Raw genomic sequence first — 24,701 nt, 5'->3', positions numbered from 1 at the left:
TAATCCCAAAAAAGGCAGTTAAAGGGGACATGATGCTACAGATGTAAGGGCTAATCTACACCATAGAGACCGCTCACAAGAACTCACATAGCTGTAACTCTGTCTGTGAAGCTGGATTTAAGAAATAACAGCTAAAAGTTTTAAAAACATGTGTAGCGCCATCTTCTCTCAATACAGAACATGACATCATGTGGTTGGTTGATTGGTTGCGGCTGATAGACATACATTAGTTTATGTTAGCTAATTAGAGACAGTATCGATAACTCAGGGGAAAGTAATGACACTAAAACTAAAAATCAGTTTAAGTGGATCACATTTGTGCTGCTGGTGTACATGTGCAGGCAGGTTCTCACACAGTTTTGTTTTGTTAAGTTTTATTAAGAAATTAATAAAAAAAAAAAAACATATATAACAATAAGGGGGGGGGGGGGGGGGGGGGGGGCGCTTCATATGTGTGTGCAGAAATATCAGTATTAAAATCAGGCGGTGATCTATTAACCACTAGTGATGGGAAGTTCGGCTCTTTTCAGCGAGCCGTCTCTTGTGGCACGCCTCCCAAAGAAGAGCTGTCTCTTTTGGCTCCCAAATGGCTCTTAGTTTATTATCATCTGTAGCCTCATATTTTAGCTTTACTTGGCAAATATGAATGCTTTATGTGCTGATAAACACTTTTGCATTTAGTGTTTTTATAAGAAGCCCTATAATTGCCTAATTCTGTGTATTTCTTCTGTTACAAAAGCAGGCATTCTTACTCTTGTTTAATATTGTAATCAAACTTTTAATTTTAATTTAACACAAAGACAAAACACTGCAAACAAATCCACAGAACAGAAACAGAACCAAACTCGGTAGCCAAACAGTATGTCCTCAGTGCAGGCTGACATTTAAAAAAAAAAATCACATGCCTCAGCTTGGATGGGCTGATTTGGTTTCTTCTCTTAGTTAGTATCTGCTTCTTCTTTAAACGGGAGCCACATGCTGTTTCGTTTACGGGTGTCAGTCATATTTATGTGTTTTTGCGACGCACTCGCACCTCTCCGCTGTCCACCGTTTCACTTACTGACTGAGGGAGTAGTGAGGTGCGGAGCGATCCTGAAATATTGATATTTCCATTACCAGCGTTTCATGTTGCAGGATCAATTCCCATATGAAATATCAATATTTAATTTCATTAGATTTTTAAAAAAATGTTGTTGTTTTTTTACTTTTAATCATAAATATGACATACAGACAAAAGTAAACTCGGCAATTAGCGGGACAGTTGGCAATACCCTGTAAATAGGAACTACAATTGGCTTCTGCCTCTCGTTCATTTGGGTGTTACGGCTCCGCAAGAGTGTGAGCCAATGAGAAACCCAAGGCAGAAAACATTAGACCACAAAACACGCAATCTTGAATTTGCTCACAGATCATAACTGCGTTTACGTTTTGCATAGAAATTATGCTGTGTGCGATGTATTTGGGAAGACAGTTAAATACTGTGCCAACACAACAAACCTCATAAAAAAGAATTGGGGAGCCGGCTCTCACTGATGGGAGTTTGCTCTTCTGATTCACTACAAAGCTGTTAATAGTGACACATCACTATTAACCACTGGTTTCCCGAACCAGAAGACCAAAAAGTAGCCTGATGGTTCTCGACTATTCATGTTTAAATTAACTGGTACCAATATTGCACTTTTCTACCCATACTGTGCACTCAACACTCACTACACTACTACTCTAAGGCGTACATCACTTCTCTCTCTCACACACACACACAAAGCAGGAACAACTGGGGGCTCAGTATCATGCTCAAAGATACTTCAGCACCTGCTCTAGCTCCTGAGTCACAGCTACTCCATGTATGGAAACAAATATTCATGAGATAATACTAAATGGAAATACAATTGAAGACAATTATTTGAGAGTCAGAATGCCAAGGGACTCCGGTGGAATTTCACCCATTTAAAGCAGAAATTTCTTGGATGGTCTGTACCTCACAGCAGGTTGCGTTATTTCTGATTAATCCAAGCACCAAAAGGCTATAAACACAACAGAGGTAAAGCTCTGTGATTTGACCGCTCTGAGCCTTGTTCTGCTGGAGGTGTCTTCATATTAAAAAGAATTTTGTTTTCTATTTTAAATGAGACTGTAGGCAGAACAAATGATGTTCCTTGGAGGTGCAGCGTTTTTTCTCTGCAAGTGTGGTAAGAAGAGAATAGCCAAAAGAGGGAAAAGCTGAGAGAAAGAAGTGAGAGCAGAGAGAAGTGAACAGAGTGAGAGACGTTTATTATAGATAAGATACAGATGAGAGCAGAGGCCTGAAACTACCCAGACATACACAAACACAATTTTACTTGAGCTGGTTGGTAGAAAAGACGTGTTTAATTTGTGCTAATCTGAAATCTTATCACAAAAGAAACTGAACTCAGGTAGAAAATTTACAAGAATCATCTAAAAACGGTCTAAAAATAAACTCTGCAGCTGGAAACAAGATCGAGAGGTGAGAGAAATAAAACCAACTTATGAGGCGACCTCAGCTGAAACAGTGACAAGTTTTGTGCGTCTCACTTTGATAAATAACCTCGGACTGTCAAAGAGAACTGAAAGACAAGGTTTGCTTCTTTTTAAAATTAACAAGACATTTTTTCCAAACATAGGTTTACAACAAAAGATTGGCAATCATTACCAATACACATGTTGTTTAAAAACACAACAGTAAAATCAAACTAAAGGCACATGTACTTAGGTCCCGATGGGTTCTCCTAATATCAAGAGACCAGAATGACATGTTGAAACCTTGTTTAAACAGATAGCATTAGCAAGAATCCTGTGCATGTGAGTGTGTGCATCCACTTACGGCTGCTTTTCCAATGACTGAGATGGGATTTAAACAGGAAACAGATGGCATCACCTTTGCATCCTTAATATGATTACAATGAGTCGATACATTCTATGTTGTGCTGTGAAGGACATTTCAGGGACATACATGTCCGAAACAAGCATAATTCACTTCAAACGATGACTGTCATTCCTACAAATCTTTTTAAAATCATATAGAAAAAAGGTACAATAGACTTTCTAATGTTCTTTAAATGTAGAAACAATTTCCAAAATGATTGTTCAGAGACAGGATAACCAGCAAGAAAGTATGCAAATGAAGGGGAAAAAAAACAGAAATGGTGAAATTGCGACACAATGACTCTTGTGCATTAAGTGTTAAAAACTGTTGTTACACCTGGTGTTTAAACGACATTTTAAAATAACTGGGTGTAGGTAAAGAATCCCCCTCTAAGTAACGAGTGCTTCTAATGTAATACTGGTCATATTTACATTTCTTTCGACTCCTGTATGCTCACTGCAAGATTTCTTTTTCCCTTGAACGTGTCATACTTTGGCAATGAACTACATGAGATTTGAAGAAGTGGAACAGTCCAGAAAAAATCTTAAAATAACAGACAACCAAAGAGGAGCAGAGATGATGTAAATGGCTTTCAGAACAATGCCAGCCTGATGTCTAAACTGGTATCTGCTGAAAGAGTAGGTGGTTCAGAAAGGAATACATAGAGAAGTGACTCTGACTTCAAAGATAAATTCAGGGAGAGGTCAACTCTGACAGACAGTTCAACACGAAATAAACCACAGACCGCACTTTAAATGAAAACTACCAGTCTGTACTGCTCTAAAGAGGATCTCAACACCAGGTCAGATTTGAAGTCTTTTTCACCTGTAACCCCAATCAACTGTGATGTCACAGTGTACTCGCACACCCTGGTAAACAAAGATAACACATTCAGCTGGTGTTTAGTTGCTCTTTAACATGTTGTACGGATCAAAGCAGAACTGCCTCTGGGCTGAGACTGAGGTAAGCACTGCTTCTACTGGTTGAGAAAATATACTGTAGTGAAATTCTGATTTTCTCATTTTTTTCACTGAAAACTATTCCAAGGAAATTTTCAAAAAGGGGACCACTGACAGTGACTTGTTGGCTTGTCACAGATCTAAATGTGACAAGGATTTGGATTAGATGGTAGACTTTGAAAAGGAGACTTTCAGATGGTGATTTCCTCCCATGTCGTAGTTGTGAAGATCCATCAGGGCTTGGATCCCTTCCTCAACTGATGACATCTGGATCAAAGCCATCTTACGGTCCCTTAATCAGGAAACAAAGAAAAGTTGAATGTCACAGGAAGCAATAAAAACATGTTCACTCATGTTCACTTCTTCTTTAACATTACAACTGCCAGAATTTGATAATTTGATTATTTCATTACAGGCTGCAATGTTCAAATATATATTAGAATTTATTGATAATCAATAAACAGTTGGAGCTCAGGCTCCTGAGGCTGCTCAGCTCTGGATTTCACTGCTCTGTACAGCCACCAGGTTCTCCACGTGTTCTGTCACACACTCCACCTTCTTTAACGCGCTCTGACACGACTTAGCATCCCACCCACGACCTTTCAATCCCAGAGTAACTATTCATCTTTTATCAATCCATCACATCCAGCTAGCTCTGCCTCATGTCATAGCAATATGCATATCAAAATGTGTGTAAACAATATGTGTTGCTAGGCAACCCAACATGTTCTGTTCTTGTTATTCATTAATTTCTATGGGAACAAAATGATGTCCCATTTGATGAAAAAACCCATTATAGGGATAGTTTGGGGATATGAAACGATAGTGTTTTAATTTGTCCACAGTTACATAATTTAAAAAATTCCAAAGGGTCAAAATGATGCCCTTGTGGTTCTAGTGTTCTTTTGTAAGTTACCCCAGTGAATTGCATGCTACTTATCTAAAGTGTTTCAAAGTGTACTGCTTTTAACTTAAAGTAGAACGAATACCACTTGTAGTGTCTTAAATAACTTCATACTGAAAGGTTTCTTACTGGAAAAACTTGAAGGCCTTCACAGTCCCTCCACTGTTGGAGAACAGAAGACGCAGGTCATCCTCTCCTACCCCATCACTAAACAGGAAAACAGCAACCGTTATAACCTTGAAGCAAAGAATGATAAATAATACAATGTGTCCGTGGCTATTTTACCGAATGTTGGAGAGGTGAAGCGTTGCCGAGGGTGGAAAGATGTTCTGGAAGTTTTTCGATCCTGGCTTCTTAAAGCGATGGAGTGGTGAGCCAGAAAAATCTGTGTATTGAAAACAAAATATCCACATTTTGACAAAAAACACCTGCTAAAAAGTTTTGCTAATAATTCAATAACCAAATCTAGAAACGACAAATATTTTTAGACTCATGGACTAGGTGAACAATCTTTGAATATGGCATCTGGTTCTCCCAAACAGGACAGTGCTGCCATTAAGACAGAGAAAAAAAACTTTCTAGCATCTTAAATTAACTTTATGGGTCTTACGATAAAACTACACATTGTTTTATGCACTTATGTAACTAGATCAGGCCACAGCTGTTTTTCATCAAATAACAGTTGTTTCAATGTTCTTTATTTAAAATAATGAAGTTGGCGATAGAAGTGTAACATCCAGGGCCAAAGTGAGCAAAGTCAAATCTCTCCTTTGACACACAATCATCTTTTCAGTATGCCACACAAAATTTTGGTAAAGTCAAACATGTGGATCATAAATAACGAGATTTCCATACAGGATTTGTTGGAGTGTAGTGAAGGAAAACACACAGAGGGTTGGGCTGCGGTGGCGACACCTGTAGGGAGCAGCTATTCTTGATGCAGGGCTTGACACCAGCTTTGGAGTAAGGCTGCAGTTATCACTTATTTTAGTAATCAAGTATTTCATTGATTATTCCATCGATAAATTGGATAAGAAATACTTTTGTCTCATTAATGATCAAAGGTGCAAAAACACTGGTCTTTCACAATAAACTTCACTAGTTTCTGTTTTAGAAATTGTACGTTTTAAGTTTGTACACTGTTAAAAAATTAAACCCTTTGATTGTTTTTACGATCCTTATTTAAATATAATTTTCATTACATTTTTTAAAATCAGGCTGTGTCTGTAAGCCTTTAAAAGGAGTAAGAGAAGGGAGCATATCAGCCTTTTGAGGTTTGCACTGTGCTTTGACGCAAAGTTTTTGTGCTGCCAAAAACAGAGGTTATGACGGTGAAGATGTTAAGAATTAATATTAATAATAATAATAATTGAGTGTCCAACATAACGGCCCCGGTCAGTCCCTCAGAGTTTTACTGGCCCATATACGTTTCCTTGACCTTTAAAAAAGCTTCTGCATATTTTTTAAATACTACTACAACTTAATTAACATAATTATAATATTTTATTTTACTCAAATTAAGTTTTAGTTGCTAATGCACAACCAAGTCCTGCAGTGGTACTTCTGAGTAAAAAAAACTCATAAAATATGTATGTGGGGTAATCAGGTTGTTAGTGTTTTAACTGTTGCAAATCTGCAACGCCTGCCTTGAGAGGGTTAAATCTGAAAAATTATGTAACTAAAGCCTTGAAATAAATATAGTGTAGTACACCCCATGCCCCTCTTTAGATTCACCCTTGCTTGTTCCAGGTGTCACCGCCATGTAAAATAGAATGGCTGTCTCCAGCCTTCAGCCAGTTGTCTAATTTAAACACCAAATCAGATTACATTAACAGTTCATCTGCATGTTTCATTTTAACTTCTGTATATTTCAGTACAACCTTTGTAGCTTTACTGCAGATTTTTCACTGTGTAAAAAGTGGCAGTGGATGCGAGCAGCTGCAAAGTTTGCTTTTCTTCACATCGGAGTTTGTTAAACAGGTGGTTTGATGAAGGACTCCCACCAGCTGTTTCCAGTAAAGGTTTTAATGATGATTACAGGAACAAGTGCTACTATTTTGGACAAGCCATTGTACTGTGGCCCCCTGTGGCTGGGTTAATCCTTTGATACACAACAAGCAACGTGAAAGATACTGCCTTGTTGCCTTCCAGGATCATCTTACCTTTAGTTAATAGTTGGTCATCCAGTCCTTCTCTGGGCAAAGCCACAGTCTGATGTTTGGACAGTGTCACTCTCATCACTTTACCAAATACCTTCTGACCATTCAGGTGACTCATAGCTACAGGTGAGAAATGCAAACCAAGAGAAAAAAAACTTGAAATCTGACAAATGTTGACAATATGAAATTTTCTGATGCAGTGATTTTGATCATTACTGCACTGTAATGATCAAAATCACTACTCGAGTGACTTTGTACATGCAAATCTCAAGCGCTACAAAAACAAAAGTGCCATTTCATTTTCTTCATATCAATGAGAATCTTTAACAGAACATTTTTTTCAGTGAAATAATAAATGTATTATAATAAATAAATAAGTAAGTAAGTAAATAAATAAATACATAAATAAATAAATGTTTCCTAAAGAGTTTTTCAAAATATCTCAACCAGTGGAACTGGCAAGTTTTCATATTAAGCCTGAAACAGTGATTGTAAAAATACAAGCATCATGCCTTAAATGATCTCAAACTTACCAAGTTGAGCCTGGTTGCCATCTGACAGCTGAATCAGAGCGCTGTCCTTTTTGTTGTAGAGTATCTTTACCCTTTGCACATCACCATAGACCCCTGAAGGTACAGAAAGAGAGAGCGAGAGAGAACGAGCGCGAGCGAGAGAGGGAGATCGATAGGAGAGAAAGAGAGCAGGGGAGAAGAGAAAGAAGACAGACAGAGCAGGAGAGATGGAGCCGACGAAGATAAAAAAAGGGAGAAGTGTGAAGGATGGAAGGAATAAAGTTAGTGCTAGAAAGACAAATGAAAAAGATGGAATCTTCCCATTTGACTTCAACTTTAAAGTCAATAAAATGCCTCTGTGAACCTGAGTAGTTTTATATCATGACTGTGAACCAATGAGAAAATCATGGCTGAGCTTTAGCAATGACACCTGATTGATTATTGAGCAGTGTATGCAGGATTCACAAATCCAGCCTAATAATGCAATTCAAAATGGAAAACTAGACACGGACACGGTCAAAAATACACGTCATTAAACAAATATAGAGTAAACTAAGTCAGGAACATGACTTAGTTAGAACTCAGAACGACTGATATCTTTTCAGTGATTTTGAATGGAGATATTTTGAACTGTGGACATCTTGGAGTTGCAAAAACTAAAAACTAGTTTATATGAGTGCTACTCGACAGTCCAATGTGACCTTTGTGACACAGCTTATTTAGAGGATTGATTGGCTGCAAATTCCAACTGCAACTGACTGCACTTGTTCAAAACAAAATCTAGAAAAAAAAAAGGATAGAAAGAAAAGTAGTGCAAGAATGAGTCTTAATGAGTACACAGGACTGTCGTGATCAACCTGATTATCAGTAAGGAAGGAAAAAATAAAAAACCACTAAAAGACACATGGTAGCCAAGGCACAAGGAAAAAGATAGCAGAAATCTGCAGGGATGCAATACTTTCTGCCGTGCTCTTTGCTAATAAACTTGAGAGTGGAGCAAATATTTATTTTGCCATTTCATCTAAAACAAATTTTATCTCATTTGTGGTCGCTGTGGGGCTCTAACAACGCTTCTATTACTTCTACTGGCGCTAAAATCTTTCAGCACTCACTTTTACAATGAAGCAGTTGAATTACATTTTCACAGGCAGATGTTCTATGTATTTAAAGGTTAGTCCTAAAACAATAGTCAGGTGTTCATATCAACACTGAAACAGGTTCCTAGTCAGTACATAATCCCTTTCTTAATGCACTTTTAGGGTACAGTTTTAAAATTATAAGAAGAAAAAAAAATTAGAGTGATTAAAGCAAATACTGGTTCAAGCACTGGCTGGCTGGGGCTTGTTCTCCCTGTACCTGCATGGATTTCCTCTAAAAAAAAAACCTGCTTCCTCCTACAGTCCAAAGACATGCATGTTAGATTAACTGGTGATTCTAAATGGCCATGGATATTAAAAAAACATTTTCTCTTGTTTTTACTGGCCTGTGTGTGCCGTGGTACGAGAAACATGCAAAACTAAAGATATATCATAAACTGTTAAGCTCAGTCTGAAACCTTGTCAATGCCAGCTACATGTACAGAAGCTGCTCAGCCATGGAAAACCATGCTGTGAAGCTCCTGGTGGACAATTTTTGTGTTGATGTTAACGGCAGAGGATGTTTGGGTCAGCAGAGCATTAGTGACCCCACTCTGTACCTTTACTTTGTGACTAAGTTGCTGTGGTTCCTAAATGCTTTCACTTTGCAATAATATGCCTTGTAGTTGATTATGGAGTATTTAAGACAAGAAATTTTACGATTTGAATTACTGCAACATCACCATCTTATTTTTGTACCATGCTCAAATTCAGTGAGTTCTTCCACAAATTCCAGACTGCATCGCTAGATGTTTAATTTTATACTCCTGTGGCAAAGAGTCTAAACACACCTAAATTTTAAGATTCCCCATACTTTTGTCCATATAGCATACATTTTTTTCCATGCTCAGTATGAACAATTAAAAGCTCTCTCAGTGTTCACAGAGACACCCGACTATTGACTTGAAAAAATTCTTAAGTTGAAGAAAATATGGTGCAGTATTTTAGATACATATATGCAGTTGGCAGTTTGGCTTTTTTGGCTTTCTGTAATTGTACATGTTAAAAAAAACACCACCAACAAAAAAACAAAACAGAAACTTGTCTTTTGACTGAAGGCCTGCTACACCAACTGTGGACCAGGCGTAGTTCTTATGCGTTATAGGGTATATATGTAAGTGGTTTTGGTGTCTTGAGTTTAGAGATAAGCTGATCGAATGAACAATCTGTCAGACTCACTGCACTTTCAATGTGGTGACAGAAGTATATTTGAACTCTTGAGTACACAATATAATAGAGAAAGGCTTGGAAATACAGGAAGATACAGAAGTCCACGACATCACTGAAGAAAGTGAACAAAACTGGATTAACAGAGAGAGATATACAGATAGAATAGTAGAGGTTGAACATACCGAAGAGGGTAAAGAGACTTTGAGGCGTGACCATCTTTAGAGAGAGAGACCGCAGAGCAGAGGACAGGAAGAGGAGGAGCAGAGGAGGAGGAAGAGGAGAGACGAAGGTAGAAATCAGACCGCCCAGCGTTGGACGAGGGGTGGTGGTTTCCATGATGGTGAGGGGTGGAGCAAAGATGAAGGGCATAGGGGAGTGGGAGTTTCGGAGAGGAGGAGGGTCAAAATGGCAAAACCAAATTGGGTTTAGATCAGAGTGAGAAAAGTGAAGAGTAAAAAGTGAGAAAGGAGGCAAAATAATTCAGGGCAAATGCAGATGATTGGTTGCGGGTTAAGAGAAGTGTGCGGCAGTAAAGAATGGATGGCCACATGGAGAGAAAATAAATGTGTGAAGGGGGAGCAGAGGAGGGAAAAAAGGAGGCAGGGAAAGGAGAAAGGAGGAGAGGAGGACAAAAACCAAAGCAGAGGTCAGTAAACAGAGCATCAGTGGAATATCAACGGAGTCTGATTGATTGCTGGCTGGATTTCAAACACACACAGTCCAGTTTTGTTTACACACATATGCAAACATTTCTTTTGGAATGCATTTAACAGCGAGGAAAACAAAACAAAACAATGGCAGGCAGGTAGAATAATAAACAAAAAAAACAAAGAGTGAGTGGAAGAGTGAGCAGCAGGACACATCAAACCAAAAGGACACAGTACCATGAAGCAGATGGCTGGAGGCATCGAGCGCCACAAGAACCACCATCCATGTCTGGCAGATCAAACTGACAAGTGTGGAGGAGCTTTATACAAACAATGGAGCTAGACCACTTAAATGCAAAGCAATAAATTATTCATTCAAACAGGTCCTAATGATACATTACTAGGGATGCACCAATCCAAGGCAATAACACCTGTAATATACCTGCTAATACGGAGTACCGATCCAATAGTCCACTAGTACTAAAATACAAAGCTGTTTCCATCCCTCTGAGGAGGAGACTGGGGATCATTGTTTGTAAAAGCAAACTACAATGAAAGAATGCATTTGTGTCATTTAAGCTCAGTGTGACACTGCTGTGATGTCATTAATGGTCACAGTGGTTTCTCATTGGCCCGCTGTCACTGATACCTAATATAGCTTTCAGAGTCATGATTCGACTGGCATTGGGTCGGCGCATTCCCATGTATGGCAATTTAAAACCAGGACGATCTAAAAAGCTATTCATAAAAGAACATGTATTAATTTGACAAATGTCATCCTATTCAAAAAAAAAAATCTAACATTTCAAATAAGTCCTTGTGTCATCACTATAGTAGTCCAACCCTGGAACGAGATCCTCTGTGTTAACAGAGGCCATTGCTAAAACAAGGGTGTCAGTTTGTCACATTTTACTACTATCAAAATTAGTCGAAAAAGTTTAGAATGTTCAAGATGGATGAAAGCTTTTTTTTAAAGTTTTGCTCGTTGTCTGGGAGTTCTTTTACTATGAAAACTGGAAACTCAAGTCTACTGTGTTAAAACAGCTAAAATCCATCCATACATTTGATGACAGAGTTGAGAAAGAATGAGCAAGTGACTGAAAAACATCACTTGGGTTCAACACTTACAAATGAAGAATGGCCACACCACACCCAAACACTACTTAACAAATGGACTGTATTGAGCAGACTCCCAAGTGTATGTGGAAGTTGCTGCTCTCAAGCGGATTGGTCACCAGAGAAAACTGTGTGCTCTTATGAAACAGTCAGGATACAGCTCCTGCACTAAGGGTAGAAGTGTGAAACCACTATTTTACTAAGAAGTCCATTCCAACACAGAGAGGGACAAAGACAGACAGAGAGAGAGGAAAAGAGAAGGAGTTTGATAGAGAGATGGAACACAGAAAAAGATAACAGATACAGAAGATACTGGAAAAACAGATGACAGAATAGTTGCACATTTACACTTAGAAAATTAACAAAAATTGAAAGACTAAATAGAATGCTATGATAAAAAATATACAAGTATGCAGGTGTTTATTACAGAGAAACCTCTCACCATCTGACAGACACAATGGGATCAAACATGAAGTAGTTGAAAATATTTTAAGACAGTAAAATTTAGGACTTGTGATGGGTCTTGGAGAACAAAATCAATCTGGAGATTCATCTCTCTCTCTCTCTCTCTCTCTCACACTCAGACACAAAAATACACATATACAGACACACACACCCTCACACCACTCCCTAACAATCATTCCTGAATCTGAGAAAGTTCTTGAAAACAAGATAAATTGGCCAATCCACACTAAAGGCCAATCCACACTGGACAATTTAACTGGGGAAAAAAAGTTCTGGTGCTAAGTGAAGAAAACCCTGAAACAGCTTAGGGGTCAAGACGATGTATTATACTTTAGCTAAGTGGAGGAAGATATGGGAAAAATTTAGCACACAAAAGACATAGCACACATCCAACCACAGCCCACACAGAATTTACACTACTACCAACTTCAGCAGCATCCAACAATTCAAATAAGTGCATTTTACAGAACTTAAAAATATTACTTAAACATTATGCGCATGGTTTGTGTACCTCTTCATTTAGGTTGGATGCCAACAGGACCCCTGACACTCCTGATCCTGATAGAGCAACGCGACCTGCAGCTGCTGCTGCCGCTGCTGCCGCACTCAGAGGGCTGATGGCTCCTGTTCGGAAAGCACAAGAGAAGGCACATCTCAGAATTAGACACTAAACTACAAAAAGAGACACCAACACACTTGTTTATTGTCAGCTAACTGCATGAAACATTGGCAGGGCTATTATTTTTAATCAGTTTAACAGATTCTAAATGAAAGAACTACTGTGATCTGAAATGCGAAATATGTAACAATTCCTCAAATGTGATAAAGATAAAAGGACATGAAAAGAAATCAAAATGGACAACCTAACCAATTCAGGGTAGAGTCTGACATGAATGAGGTTATTGGTGGTATGACAATTGCCATTTAACTAGCTATCTCAACTTAAAAAAAAAAGTAGTACTTGTTGGCACTACAGAAATGAAAGGGAACGGTCACCAAAGTGAACATTACCTGCACTATACCATTTAACATTTTTGCTTCTTCTCTATAGAGGTAAACCACATAGAGAAGCAGGGCTTCCACTAGAAAAGCTGTTAGCCCCATAACCTTCAAAAGTCAACATCATTCATACAGCAAAGAATGATCAAGGCTGCTGTAATCTGTAATTGGGGGACATATGTGGATGGATAACAGCTAAACAGTTAAAACAACAGTAAATAATATAAGTTATTATTGAGTTTGGGTTTTAAAAAAAATTTAACCTTTAAAGCTTTTTCCAAGTTGTTTTTATATGTTTAACACCATAAAAATATGCTAGTGGATACAGGTAACAGCTGTACCTGTACAGCTGGGGGAGGGTGTAGTTGTCGACAACAATGAAGCACACATAACATTTCCCCCCCAAATCTCACTGCATTCAACTAACAGGGCCATTTGAATCAACACAGATTTACACTCTCAACAAAGACTCCTCATTTTAAAACATGGGGAAGAAAAACAACCATCTGACTGAATATTATTTCTATTTATTTATTTTTTTTTTTACAAAAATCAACGCCCAAAACATACAACCTGCATTTAAACCATTTAAGTGTTTTGGTGAACACAACAAGTTAATCTACAAAGAGAAATTCTTCAAGACTTCAAAACGCAGCAATCTTTAAATCTCTGAAACTCTCAGTATTGCTATTAAATTAAGCTGAAAAAGCACAGTTTAAACAGCTCAGCTAATTTAACACAACCTATACATATATTTAAATATTAAAAATAAGATTAAAAAAGCTCATAAAAATAGTTCAGGTCAATCAACGCCAGCACATTATTGGGAAAAAACATTTATTATGTGATGAACTATATTAATACAGGGGACTGCAAAGAACCCAACTGTTTACAAGATGGTAAACAGCAGTTTCTTAAGGCCACTATTTTTGCCTCATTTATATATTTAGCTCCAATATCAACCAACCTATTTCGTAACCACTATGCTTTCATAGTAATCATAGCTGGACATGACAGGAGACAGGGCAGCAGTAACAGAGGCAGAGTCATGGAAAAACAAAAATAAGAAAAAAAAAGTATAGGTACCTCCACCCTGCGAGAGGGAGAGAGAAGATGAGTAACCTCCTCCACTAGAGTAGGAAGCTAGTGCTCCAGATGGGGTACCTACAAGACAATAACAGCTAGATTTATACCACACAACACTTAGCTAACCTAGGACCAAAGAGTACAAATATCACAAAAATCCATACTGGCCTAAATAACAGTATTATATTTAATGAGTTATTACAGTCAATAAGTAAATATTTATCGAAAACTACTCAGATACTGCATGTCAGATACTGCATCGTCACCAGATTAGAAGAGACAAAATTAACATTAAAAAAAGAACTAAAATATATCAGCATTACAGCATGGCTGCAATACACCAGCAACCTGTAAGCTGACACCTCACAAAAAGAGGAACAGAGATGATTTATGTACAAGTAGGATGACCAGAGACGAGTTACTGACATCCAAAAGTCAGTATACAAATGGTGTCATTTGCTATGAATAACGTGTACTTGTCTAAGAGAAAGAAACTTGCTTCTCAAATAAACTGTAACAAACTGACCCACAGCTACAACCTGGTGGAAATAAATGCAAGTAAGATCTCTTTTGCTTCAACAGATGGAAGATACTTCTCTATGTCTACAGTTTAATTTGTAGCTACTACAACAAACTTGTAATCTTGTAATGTAAGCTTGTAAGAATTTGTGTCGTTTGCCGCAACTATATTTGGCAACAAGCATTATGCTTCCCAAGCATAAGCAGTTCGTTGAGATGACCCGGTGCACCTACTGTACTGACCCAGAAGACGGATATTTAGGAAGCCTGTGAGAAAAATAAGCTTTCAATATCCTGTGTAAACAGCAAAATGACTAATGTGCACTACACTGCAAAAAGCTGGGTCTGTTTGAAAGTCACACTCTTGATTGGTTGATCAATTCAAATACTTGCCCCTTCCTAATACACAATACAGTAACATGGTGTTAAAGTTTATTGTTTTGCAGAATATATTCAGAGTGATTAATGAATAACATTAATGTAAAAGGGAAGAGCACAAGGGCAGTAGAAAAGAACACCAAGTTTATGAAGACAATAACACGAAAAGTTGCTTTTGTGTCTGATACTGCATAAATTGCAAAAGTATGAAGTATTGCACATTTCTAACTGACTCCCATGCACCATCAACGACTTGCGCAATATATTTCTTTATAACTGTTTCGTGCTAGACTTTATCAGGCTAAAGAGGACAACTCATAATATTACCCAGAAACTTTAAACACCTCAGACCAGACCCTAGCACCAAGTCAGTCATACTTATGGGATATTGATCTGGTCAGGTAAATAGCAGAGGGCAAGGCTAATCAGGTACAGCTGCTTTGGTGTTAATGAAAGTAACAACAGGTGCACTAGTGGGGCAACAATGTGACAAGAACGGTTTACAAGTGGGGGCCACTGACATGTTTTCCTCCTTATCTTTTCTAATGTTTTTTAACTAGTTTTGCATTTTGCTATTATCAGTGTCTCTACTGGTAGTGAGACGCGATACCTGGACCCTACAGAGATTGGACAGGTAGTCCAACTCCTCCAGTATGGCACATCAATACGTGCCACGGCCAGAAGGTTTCTTAGTGTCCGATGTCTCCCAGGACAGTCTCAGGAGATTCCAAGAGACAGATGGGAGACAGAAATCTTGCCCAACACAATGACCTCCAGGAGACCAGTAGTGTAAATGTCCAAACTGACCAAACAAAGAGAAACAGACTTCACGAGGGTGGCTTAGGGTCCAGTGTTCTCTAGTGGGCCCTGGACTCACTGCCTGGCACTGTGGAGCCCGGCTGGCATTTGCCACAGAATACCAGAATTGGCAAGTCAACCACTTGTGCACTGTGTTTTTCAGAGATTAGAAAAAGCAGGTTCATCATGAGCACATGTGACCGATCTGAAAGGGTCTGGAGAATCCAATGAGAACTTTATGCTTCCGGTTGGATGGTCATGATTGTGTGGGGAGGCATACACATGAAGGGACCCACACATGTCTGCCAGATCATTTATTCACTTTAATTTTCAAAGTTAATTTTAAATGTATCCCTCTGTAGGTCAAACAATGTATTTACTTGCATTTATTGGCCTTTATTGATTGATTATTATAATGACTAACTGCATTCTTTATTCTCTATTCTTAAATACACAAACAAATACAGAGCAGAAAGGATTACGACATATTCAGTGTAACTGTAATAATGTGCTGGTAACTGGCTTCAAATTCACTTCCTTAAATTGACCCATGACAGGCAAAAGAATTTCTTTGTGGATGTGTTCCATCTAAAGCAAACAAATGGAGTTATGAATGTGACAGTACAGGGTTATGGATAAATGGAGGGACAGATAAGTTGATATTTGGTAGATGGATTCAGGAGGTGGTCTATTTACCCAGTAAAGAATGATCCTTGTTGGTTGACTCTCCATCTCCTGTAGGAAGATCAGGCCTGGTGTAATCTCGACTCTTATCATTGTTGTATTTGACGTTAACGTTGACCAGTTTACTGAAGTCTATCCGCAGAGTACAGCATGAGTTATAGATGTTCTGTCCATCCAAAGACTGAAGTAAAAGGAACAAAAGAGAAATAAAAGCTTGTACAATAGTCTCCAAAAGTTGATTCTGTTCATGCAGTCAATGTTGTGGTATCAAATACTGAAATTTTTTTAAGATGTCAGACAAAATCAATAGAGCAAAGCACTTTCTAGCTCATATTTTGAGGTCAGTACCAGATTATTATCATTATTATTATTAATAATAACAACAACAACAACAACAACAACAACAACAACAACAACAACAACAACGTTGTACAACTGTATTTTGGTACATAGATGGCGACAGATAGAAAGACAGATCTGAAGCCTACAGAGATATACTTTAATAACCCTGGAGAAAAGAAAGTGTTAGACACTGTTGCTACTCTGTCAGCATGTAGTGGCTCAACACATTAAGCATTGTTTTTTCTGGTTTTGTCAGCCATTTATACATCTGCCTGCATAATTTATTTGCGCTTCTGCAACAATGGGAAGGCAAAGACCTATTGCAGTGTAACTAGGGAGGATTCAGGGCTATCTGATCCAGCCCTTACTATATGCTTTATCTAAATTAAAGTTTTAAGCCTAATCTTAAAAGTAGAGAGGATGTCTGGCTCCTCAATTAAAACTGGAAGCTGGTTCCACAGAACCAGGAATCCTGGAATCTGCCTCCCATTCTAATTCGAAATAAGTAAGTCTGCATTCTGAGTGCAAAATACACTATTGGGGTGACACAGCACTATGAAGTCTTTAAGATAAGATGGGGCCTGATTATTCAAGATCTTTTATGTGTTGTTGATGTGTTAGCTCCAGTGTGTGTATTTGTGGCCCCACCAGTTTAGCTTGCTGTGCATTGACGGGGTCACTGAACTGCAGAAGAGCCTGGAATTGGTTGTTCTTGGTGAAGGTTATAATCTTCATTACGGTCCCAAACTTACTGAAGATCTGTGAAGAGGAAAAGAAAAGAAAGAAAAAAATAACAAACACCATAAAACCATGAGCAGCAAACTTAAACTGAGTAAGGTTCACAATTTTTTCTTTTTTTTAAGTGTATTTTGGGGTCTTTTTACCCTTTATTTGTAATGATGGACAGTGGAGACAAGAGAGGAAAGCTGGGAGAAAGACCACATGCAAAATGTACAGTAAATGGCCTTGAGGCAGATCAAACCCAGGATTCTGTATTAAGGCTATATATAGGTCACAAGCTCAACCCAGTGAACTAAACCAGTGTCCCACTAATTAGATTTGTTATGATAACAGTTTCAAACTATGTAGACAAATGACTAGTCAGCAAAAACAGCTTTTGAAAAGTCTTATGGGGATGATGATCAATGTGGGGATGCATCGATTCATTTTTTTCCAGTTAACATCCAATATGTTGGCTGCGGATATCTGCCAGTGCTGAGTATGATGCGATACCAGTTTTAAATTAAGTCGCTATCCTGCCTACATAGTGCTACCAATTACAGTCACAGTAATTAGTGCTTTTTCTCCTCACACACACTTGAAGTGTGTCTGGAGGCAAATAATATGAGTGAGTTGACAACATCATGTTATGTTACCATAATAAAAGCTTCCCATGAAGTGTTAAACCAAACCAATGTCCTTCACTCTGGCACCTGATGTAATGCCTCTACAAAAAATATAATAAGAGTGAAAGTGAACGAGGGAGACAAAGTGAGAAAAAGCAAAGTTGTGTCATCCTATGTTTTCAGTCATGTCAGCTCACTCTAACCACAGTTTACAGTTGAGCAAGAAAACTTTTGCAAACACACTCAAATATATATTGTTGGCAATAGTGATGGGAATAACGGCGTTACAAGTAACGGCGTTACTAACGGCGTTACTTTTTTCAGTAACGAGTAATCTAACTAATTACTATTCCTATCGTTACAACGCCGTTACAGTTACTAACAAGGAAACGCGGTCCGTTACTATTTTTCAACAAACAGACGGTTGAAGCTGTGTTCAGCTTACCGCATCTTATATCAGCTGCAGGAAGTAGCTGTAAGTAATCTGGACGCTACAGCTTTAAGCAGCTGCGCGCTCCCGCGGACGGCAATCACGATCACTGTCTAGCACAACACCTGGAGCTAAGGGGCAAAACAATCGCAGGAGTGCTGCTGTTTGACTGAGGAAGAATAAAGTAGTCGTGGTAAGCCAATCACATGACCACTTAAAGACAAAGCAACAAGGTGACATATACCAGTTTTTAAATTGTGTTGATAGGCCACGTAAAACCAGAGTCGTGATAAACAAGATATACGCGGCGTTTTTACCTCAATAGTTTTGCCACGTTAGCGCTAGCAAGCACTCTCTGCTTATGAGCAAAAAACCAAAACAAAACAGGGGAAGTTTTAGGAGTGATGGCGAGAGAGAGAGAGAGAGAGAGAGACAGCCAGCCAACAGAAAAAGAGAGAGAGCGAGTTTTGAGATGTGAGAGATTTGCCACCTCTCTGGGGACATCTCAGGCCCTCCAAGGTTTGGAGGCCTATCTCCCCCCACCACTTCCCCTGCCGGTGGCGGATGCCCTCAGACATCGGTGCGTTGGTGGTTCTTTGTGTCCGGGGGTGGCTGCCCAGGCACACATCGGCTCACTCCTTGGCGGCTGCTTATCGGGGCCTGGAGCCTGGGGTTCGCTCGGGCCACTTCGGGGATGGGGTGCCCTCGGCCTCTCGGCCCGGGGCTCGGTCACTCAGGCGCAGCTGGCTGCCGGTGGAGCTCACGGGCACGTCACTGCAACCCCCCCCTGGCTTCTGCTCCGCGGCTGCTGAGTGACCCCTCATCTGGGACTCTCCTCAGCTCTTTCTGGGACAGTGGCGCGGCTGCCCCTCTGTTGGTCTTCCTTGGTCTCTTGTGTTCTGGGGGCCTCTGGATGTCTGGAGTTTTGATCTCCTCCATACCTGCTTCATGCCCTGGAGGACGGGGCAGTGGCCCCCCACACCCTCTAGCAGATCATTACATGAAGGAACCTTTTAAAAAAACAAGCGCGTCCATGCTCTCAGGTGTACACACAGGTGATCACACACACAAACTACACCCTTTTTGGCTCCTACCTCAAAGCACACTGTGCGCTGTCGATCTCACGTGCTGCACAATAATGTTTAATATTTAGTATTTACTGTCATATTCCCATATATCATTGTGATGTTGTTTATTACTCTCGTTTTCTTCTGCTTGTTTTCTTTTTTCTTTCTCAACAGGTGATCCAGGTGATCGATATATGTATTTTTTGTCTGCTTATTCTGTTGGTTTTTGTTTTTTGCCCTTTTTCCCCGTCCCTCTTCTCAGTTTTTTTTCTTTCCCTCTTTCTTTCTCCCCTTTCTTTCCACCAGTCAAGTCTGTCCCGTATTCAGCAAGTGAAAATAAAATAAACAATAAAAGGTAAATCAAATGGACCATTACGGCAAGGCTGGGATGGTCCATTTGGTAAAGTAAATCCGTTGGGCATCTTTCTTCGCCTTTAGACAATAATTCTGATGGCAAAAGAACCAAACGGGACAGGTTAAAAAAAAAAAAAGAAGTAAAAAAAAAAAAAGAGATGTGAGAGATTTGTGACGTTTAGCGTGTTTGGAGTGTGTAGTTAATGTGTTGTCTTGTGTAGTTAGTGTGTAGTGTTGTGGATAGTTTTGTGTTGTGTGTCAGAACAATGAGGCGACTGCTGTCTCCAGGTAGAAACAGGAGTGATACACCTGCTGCTGTCAGACCTGCAGGTATCAGGCTGTGATGTTCTCCTTTATAGTGGACAGACATTATTTTTTTGGAGTGGCACAAATAATTTGTGGCATCTTATTGAAGAACAGCTGATTGTTCTGTAAATAGTTTGAAATGGTTATTTAAAAAATCAAGGTAAATGGATGCAAATAAATTTGTTGTTTGCAAAACTTGTGCATAGGATTTTAAAATTGACAATTAATATTTGCATTTAAAGTTATGAAATATCATTCATTAAATATGTTTGTGGTTGTTACAGTAAAAATATAACTTTTTCTACTCTGATTTTATGGTTTTTGTCTGATTTTAGATCAATTCTGGTTATACAGTTTGTCAAAATGAAAACATGACTGTAAATTCAGACACGTGATGTTGTGCTAAAAAGAATGATACCAAACAAGGCAAAGCAAATAGTTTTTAAAGGTAAAATGTGGAGGGAAAAACAAGAGTAGTAAAAAAATGGCCAATTATACCCTGGACCCCAGAGGGTTAAACGTTCTTTGTTTTTTTTTAAGTAACGCAATAGTTACTTTTCCAAGTAATGAATTACTTTTAGAATATTGTAACTCAGTTACTAACTAACTAACTAAACTTTTTTGAAGAAGTAACTAGTAACTATAATTGAATTACTTTTTCAAAGTAACTTGCCCAACACTGGTTGGCAATGAGAAATGCCTCCAAACTGCTGCTGCTTTGTATAGCTGAGGTTAGCTCTATGCTACCTTAACTCTGCAGCTAGCTGTTGGATAGCACACAAACACAGAATTGAAAGGAAGGACTCAAACTATAGATCAGTCCATTGTCATGACATCTTGTAAAGCGCTTTGAGTGCTCAGTAGAAAAGCGCTATATAAGAACCAGTCCATTTACCATTTTTACCATCCAGTTTTGGGGTCAGTACTGGATATCTGATCGAAATATTGGATATATGCACCCTTAAGTTTATTTCTGTGCTCTTTTTCTGACCTGTAGTCCAAACATCAGAAAATACCAGACTGTGTATACCAAACATAATGCCAAATTTAGTATTCATGTTTTACCTGTTGTAGAACATCTAATGTGACAGGATAAAACATGTTGTCAATGATAATTCGCAGGACAGGGCTGGGGGGTGGAGTTAAGTCCAAAACTCCTGGGTCAGAGGACGGAGAGCTTCCATCCTGAACCGCTGACACTGCCTGCAGTACTGCCTGGGCCCTCTGAATGGAAAGAGAAAAGACACAACAATATAAGGTGATATAAGATTAATTCATCGAGGACTGGGTGAAGGACAGTCTTTAGTGTACAAATACAAATAAATAAATCCATCTACCTGGTTAAGAGCAGAGTCTGTTTTCAGTTCCTTATGGTTGGAATACTGGATGAAGACTGGAGTATTTCTGACCTGAATACAATACAAATCCACACATTAGTTACTAAGAATTAAAGCAACAACGGAAAACATTAATGCTTATAGAAAATGTTGTACTTCAGACCTGTGGTGTGACAGCTGTGTAGTAGTTCACCATAGTTACAGCAGCTTCCTCTGTGCCCAACTCAAGAAAAGCCTGGAAAAGTACACCATGTTCAACTTTTGAAGAATGATAATGCTACAGTTGAGGTGACTAAAAATCCAGGAAAAAATGAACACAAATGGCTAATTTCACAGAGCATCAATAACACCAATGAAAGCCCCCGGGGAACAGACACAGTCTCACTGAACTTAATCAACTAGTAAGTCCACCTGTATTCATAACTGGCCAGACGCTCATTCAATATCGGAATGAACTTTTGGGGGGGAAATAAACTCTGCTCACCTTATGTTAGTAATGGCTTTCCATGACTAAAATAATGTGAGAGAGCTTTTTTCTAAATTTGCTGTATTAGCATATTTTGACAGAGAAACGTAACTGTTACAAGAGTACTTGCTAGGAAAGTTTGGTCCTTTCAACATTTGCTTTTGGGGGTAAAGTGATAACTAGTATCATCTTCTTTTGCAGTTTACAATGTAACATCATCTATTTACAGTATTCAATGATCAGGTTCACATTAGGTTCAGTTCTTGGATTCTGACAAATCACACCACTGCTGTTGTGACACCTTTGGAATAAGGGAGCGGCTGAAAATAGCTTTTTTTTCCCTACATTAGGTCCAGTGCATAATAGTTAATTTCCCATTCTGTGTAAAAGTTGAATGTTTTATTTTCATCCTAGCACTAGCCGAAGCGAGAATATTTCCCTGTAGCTCACCTGGTTTTTCCCCTTTAGCATTAGTATATTGGTGACCTTTCCAAAGGGCAGCCCCAGAGCGATGACTTCAGTCTCTGACACCTCATTGGGAAGTTTTCTGATGTGAAGAACTCTGGAGGGAGGTGATTCGTCCAGGCGTTGTTTCTTACTGTCACTGCCATTCGCTGAATATGCACATATAGACAAACATTAAGGATCAATAGCTTTTCATATCAAACCACACAGTTTGGGTCATGTTATTGGGCATACTTGTTCACTGACACATTTTCAAGGATCACTGTAACAAAGAAGTAAGAACAGAACTATTATGAACTTGTAATGTGAAATCATGACTTGACAGAGAAAAGAAATATCGGGAACCGTTACCACTGAATTTACCTTTTAGGTCACGTATCATATAAGTGACCATCATGTAAAACACTTTTTAAGGAGGCGCTTGTGGGTTCCATTCAAGCTACAACTGAACTCACCGGTCATAGAGTTGGGGCTGCTACCGTACATGTTGAGCTCATCTGAGCCTCTCTAGTAAAACAAGCAAAAAAAGAAAAAAAGTTTAAACTTCTATGTTCAACAAAATCTGAAAGGTATACAAAGAAAAATCAAAAAGATCATGTCAAACAGTCAGGGAATACATAATTGTTAAGAGTAGAGGGGGAAAAAACAAAACTCAGCAATACAACTTACTTTCACACCAACCGCAACATCACTGCCAAAAACAAATGGGAAAAGAGATTAAGGATAAATTGCAAATCTCGTGAGCACTGAAACAATGTAATTGTTCTCATAATTAAAACCAAAATTGAAGTATTGCTTAGTAAAACTGGAAATGATTATGTTGCTGGTGAGAATTTAACTTGTGTTCATTTATTACTGTTGATACTTTGGAGCTCTGATGACTGCACAGATACAACTAGCAATGCAGTCTACAACTGATTTTCTTATTTCAGAGCTTTAAGTAGAAACTGTACCGTCTAGGCGAGTAACAAAAATTACAAAGTATATGTAGTTTTGGTGCTAATATTCCCTTAAATCATATTAATACTTGAAGAAAATCAATACAGCCGCTTAACACAAATCGCATTTGTTCTGTTTCAACACACCCACCAACTTTACAGTCTGCTTTGAATATGGCCATATTTACTAAACTGATATACGTTCCTCTTACACACCTTTCGTTTATCCCTTTTCTTTTCAAATGTACAGTCCGAGCAGTATGAGCACCTGATACTGATGCTAAAGTGTTTTAAAACAAACCTAAATCCAAAAAGACCCCTTTATTTATTGCATTATTTTGCATATACTTAACTGCACAAACTGTTGTGCGACGCACTCTCACAGTGAAATAATAATATATATTTTTTAAACCCTTAATGTACAATACCCCGACAGAGGTGAGTGTAGCATACATTATTCCAGACAAAGGAGCCTGCTTTCAGTTAATGCGCGAGCAGCACCAACTGTCAAGTCATGTCGGCTTTGACATGATTCATTAACGCCGGGTTAACTAATCGCTTGTTAAAATTGTAATAACTGACAGTAATAGTCGCCAATGCCATAAAACCACTTACATTGATTCCACTGTTACCGGCAGCTTTGTTAATGTAGCAAGCAAACGTTCAATTTTATTTTACACACAAAACAATGCATTATTACGCCGAAACGCATAAGTGTCTTAATCTAACTAGGTTGTTAACACGAGGCATTTCCATTACGTTAGAAAATGACACATAAATCATACTGCTGAATAATGCTCCCCACACAATCAAGACATTTCAGTAATACATTTCGTGATGTTAGCTAGCTAACGTCGTGCACTTCGCTTTATACAGCTTCACGATTTGCAGGGGAGCTAACATTTAGCCTGTGTCAAACCGAGCAGGGGAAATGCTTTATTCTGAATACGGCCCACGCATAGCTGTGGAGGGCACACCCAAAAGCACCAGCTGCAACATAAATACATTTACCCGTCCATTGCAGCTCTTTGTCCTCTTCTGTCTGTTGATATTTCTGTACTCTTCGATGCGGACACTCTAAGCAAAATGGGCGTTCTTCTTCTTCTTCCTCTTCGTGTCTTTTAAGGGTGAACAACAGTAACATCAGGTGCTTTACTGCCAACCTTTGCTGAGGAGGGGAAAGGGAGATCGACTGTAGAATTTTAGAGGCTGCTTGAAGCTGGCTCCAAAAGCA

The 24,701-nt window shown here is 38.8% G+C and overlaps 1 protein-coding gene across 1 annotated transcript; it reads right to left on the bottom strand.

The window, feature by feature from the left end:
- Positions 1 to 2,254: 2,254 nt before the first annotated feature.
- Positions 2,255 to 24,576, bottom strand: LOC134616274 (polypyrimidine tract-binding protein 2-like). The gene is made up of 17 exons (XM_063461008.1): positions 24,479 to 24,576; positions 23,199 to 23,220; positions 22,985 to 23,036; positions 22,515 to 22,678; positions 21,762 to 21,833; positions 21,599 to 21,670; positions 21,327 to 21,485; positions 17,407 to 17,517; positions 16,429 to 16,597; positions 14,038 to 14,115; positions 12,464 to 12,576; positions 9,907 to 9,940; positions 7,440 to 7,532; positions 6,910 to 7,026; positions 5,033 to 5,132; positions 4,877 to 4,954; positions 2,255 to 4,135 (listed from the first exon to the last, which is right to left on the bottom strand). The coding sequence occupies exons 1-17, from the start codon at positions 24,484 to 24,486 to the stop codon at positions 4,006 to 4,008; spliced, it is 1,572 nt and encodes a 523-aa protein (XP_063317078.1). The 5' UTR covers positions 24,487 to 24,576; the 3' UTR covers positions 2,255 to 4,005.
- Between the last annotated feature and the right edge of the window lie 125 nt (positions 24,577 to 24,701).

The sequence above is a fragment of the Pelmatolapia mariae genome, linkage group LG18, assembly GCF_036321145.2.
Source record: "Pelmatolapia mariae isolate MD_Pm_ZW linkage group LG18, Pm_UMD_F_2, whole genome shotgun sequence".
Lineage (NCBI taxonomy): Eukaryota > Metazoa > Chordata > Actinopteri > Cichliformes > Cichlidae > Pelmatolapia > Pelmatolapia mariae.
This window is presented reverse-complemented; position numbering and strand designations above follow the sequence as displayed.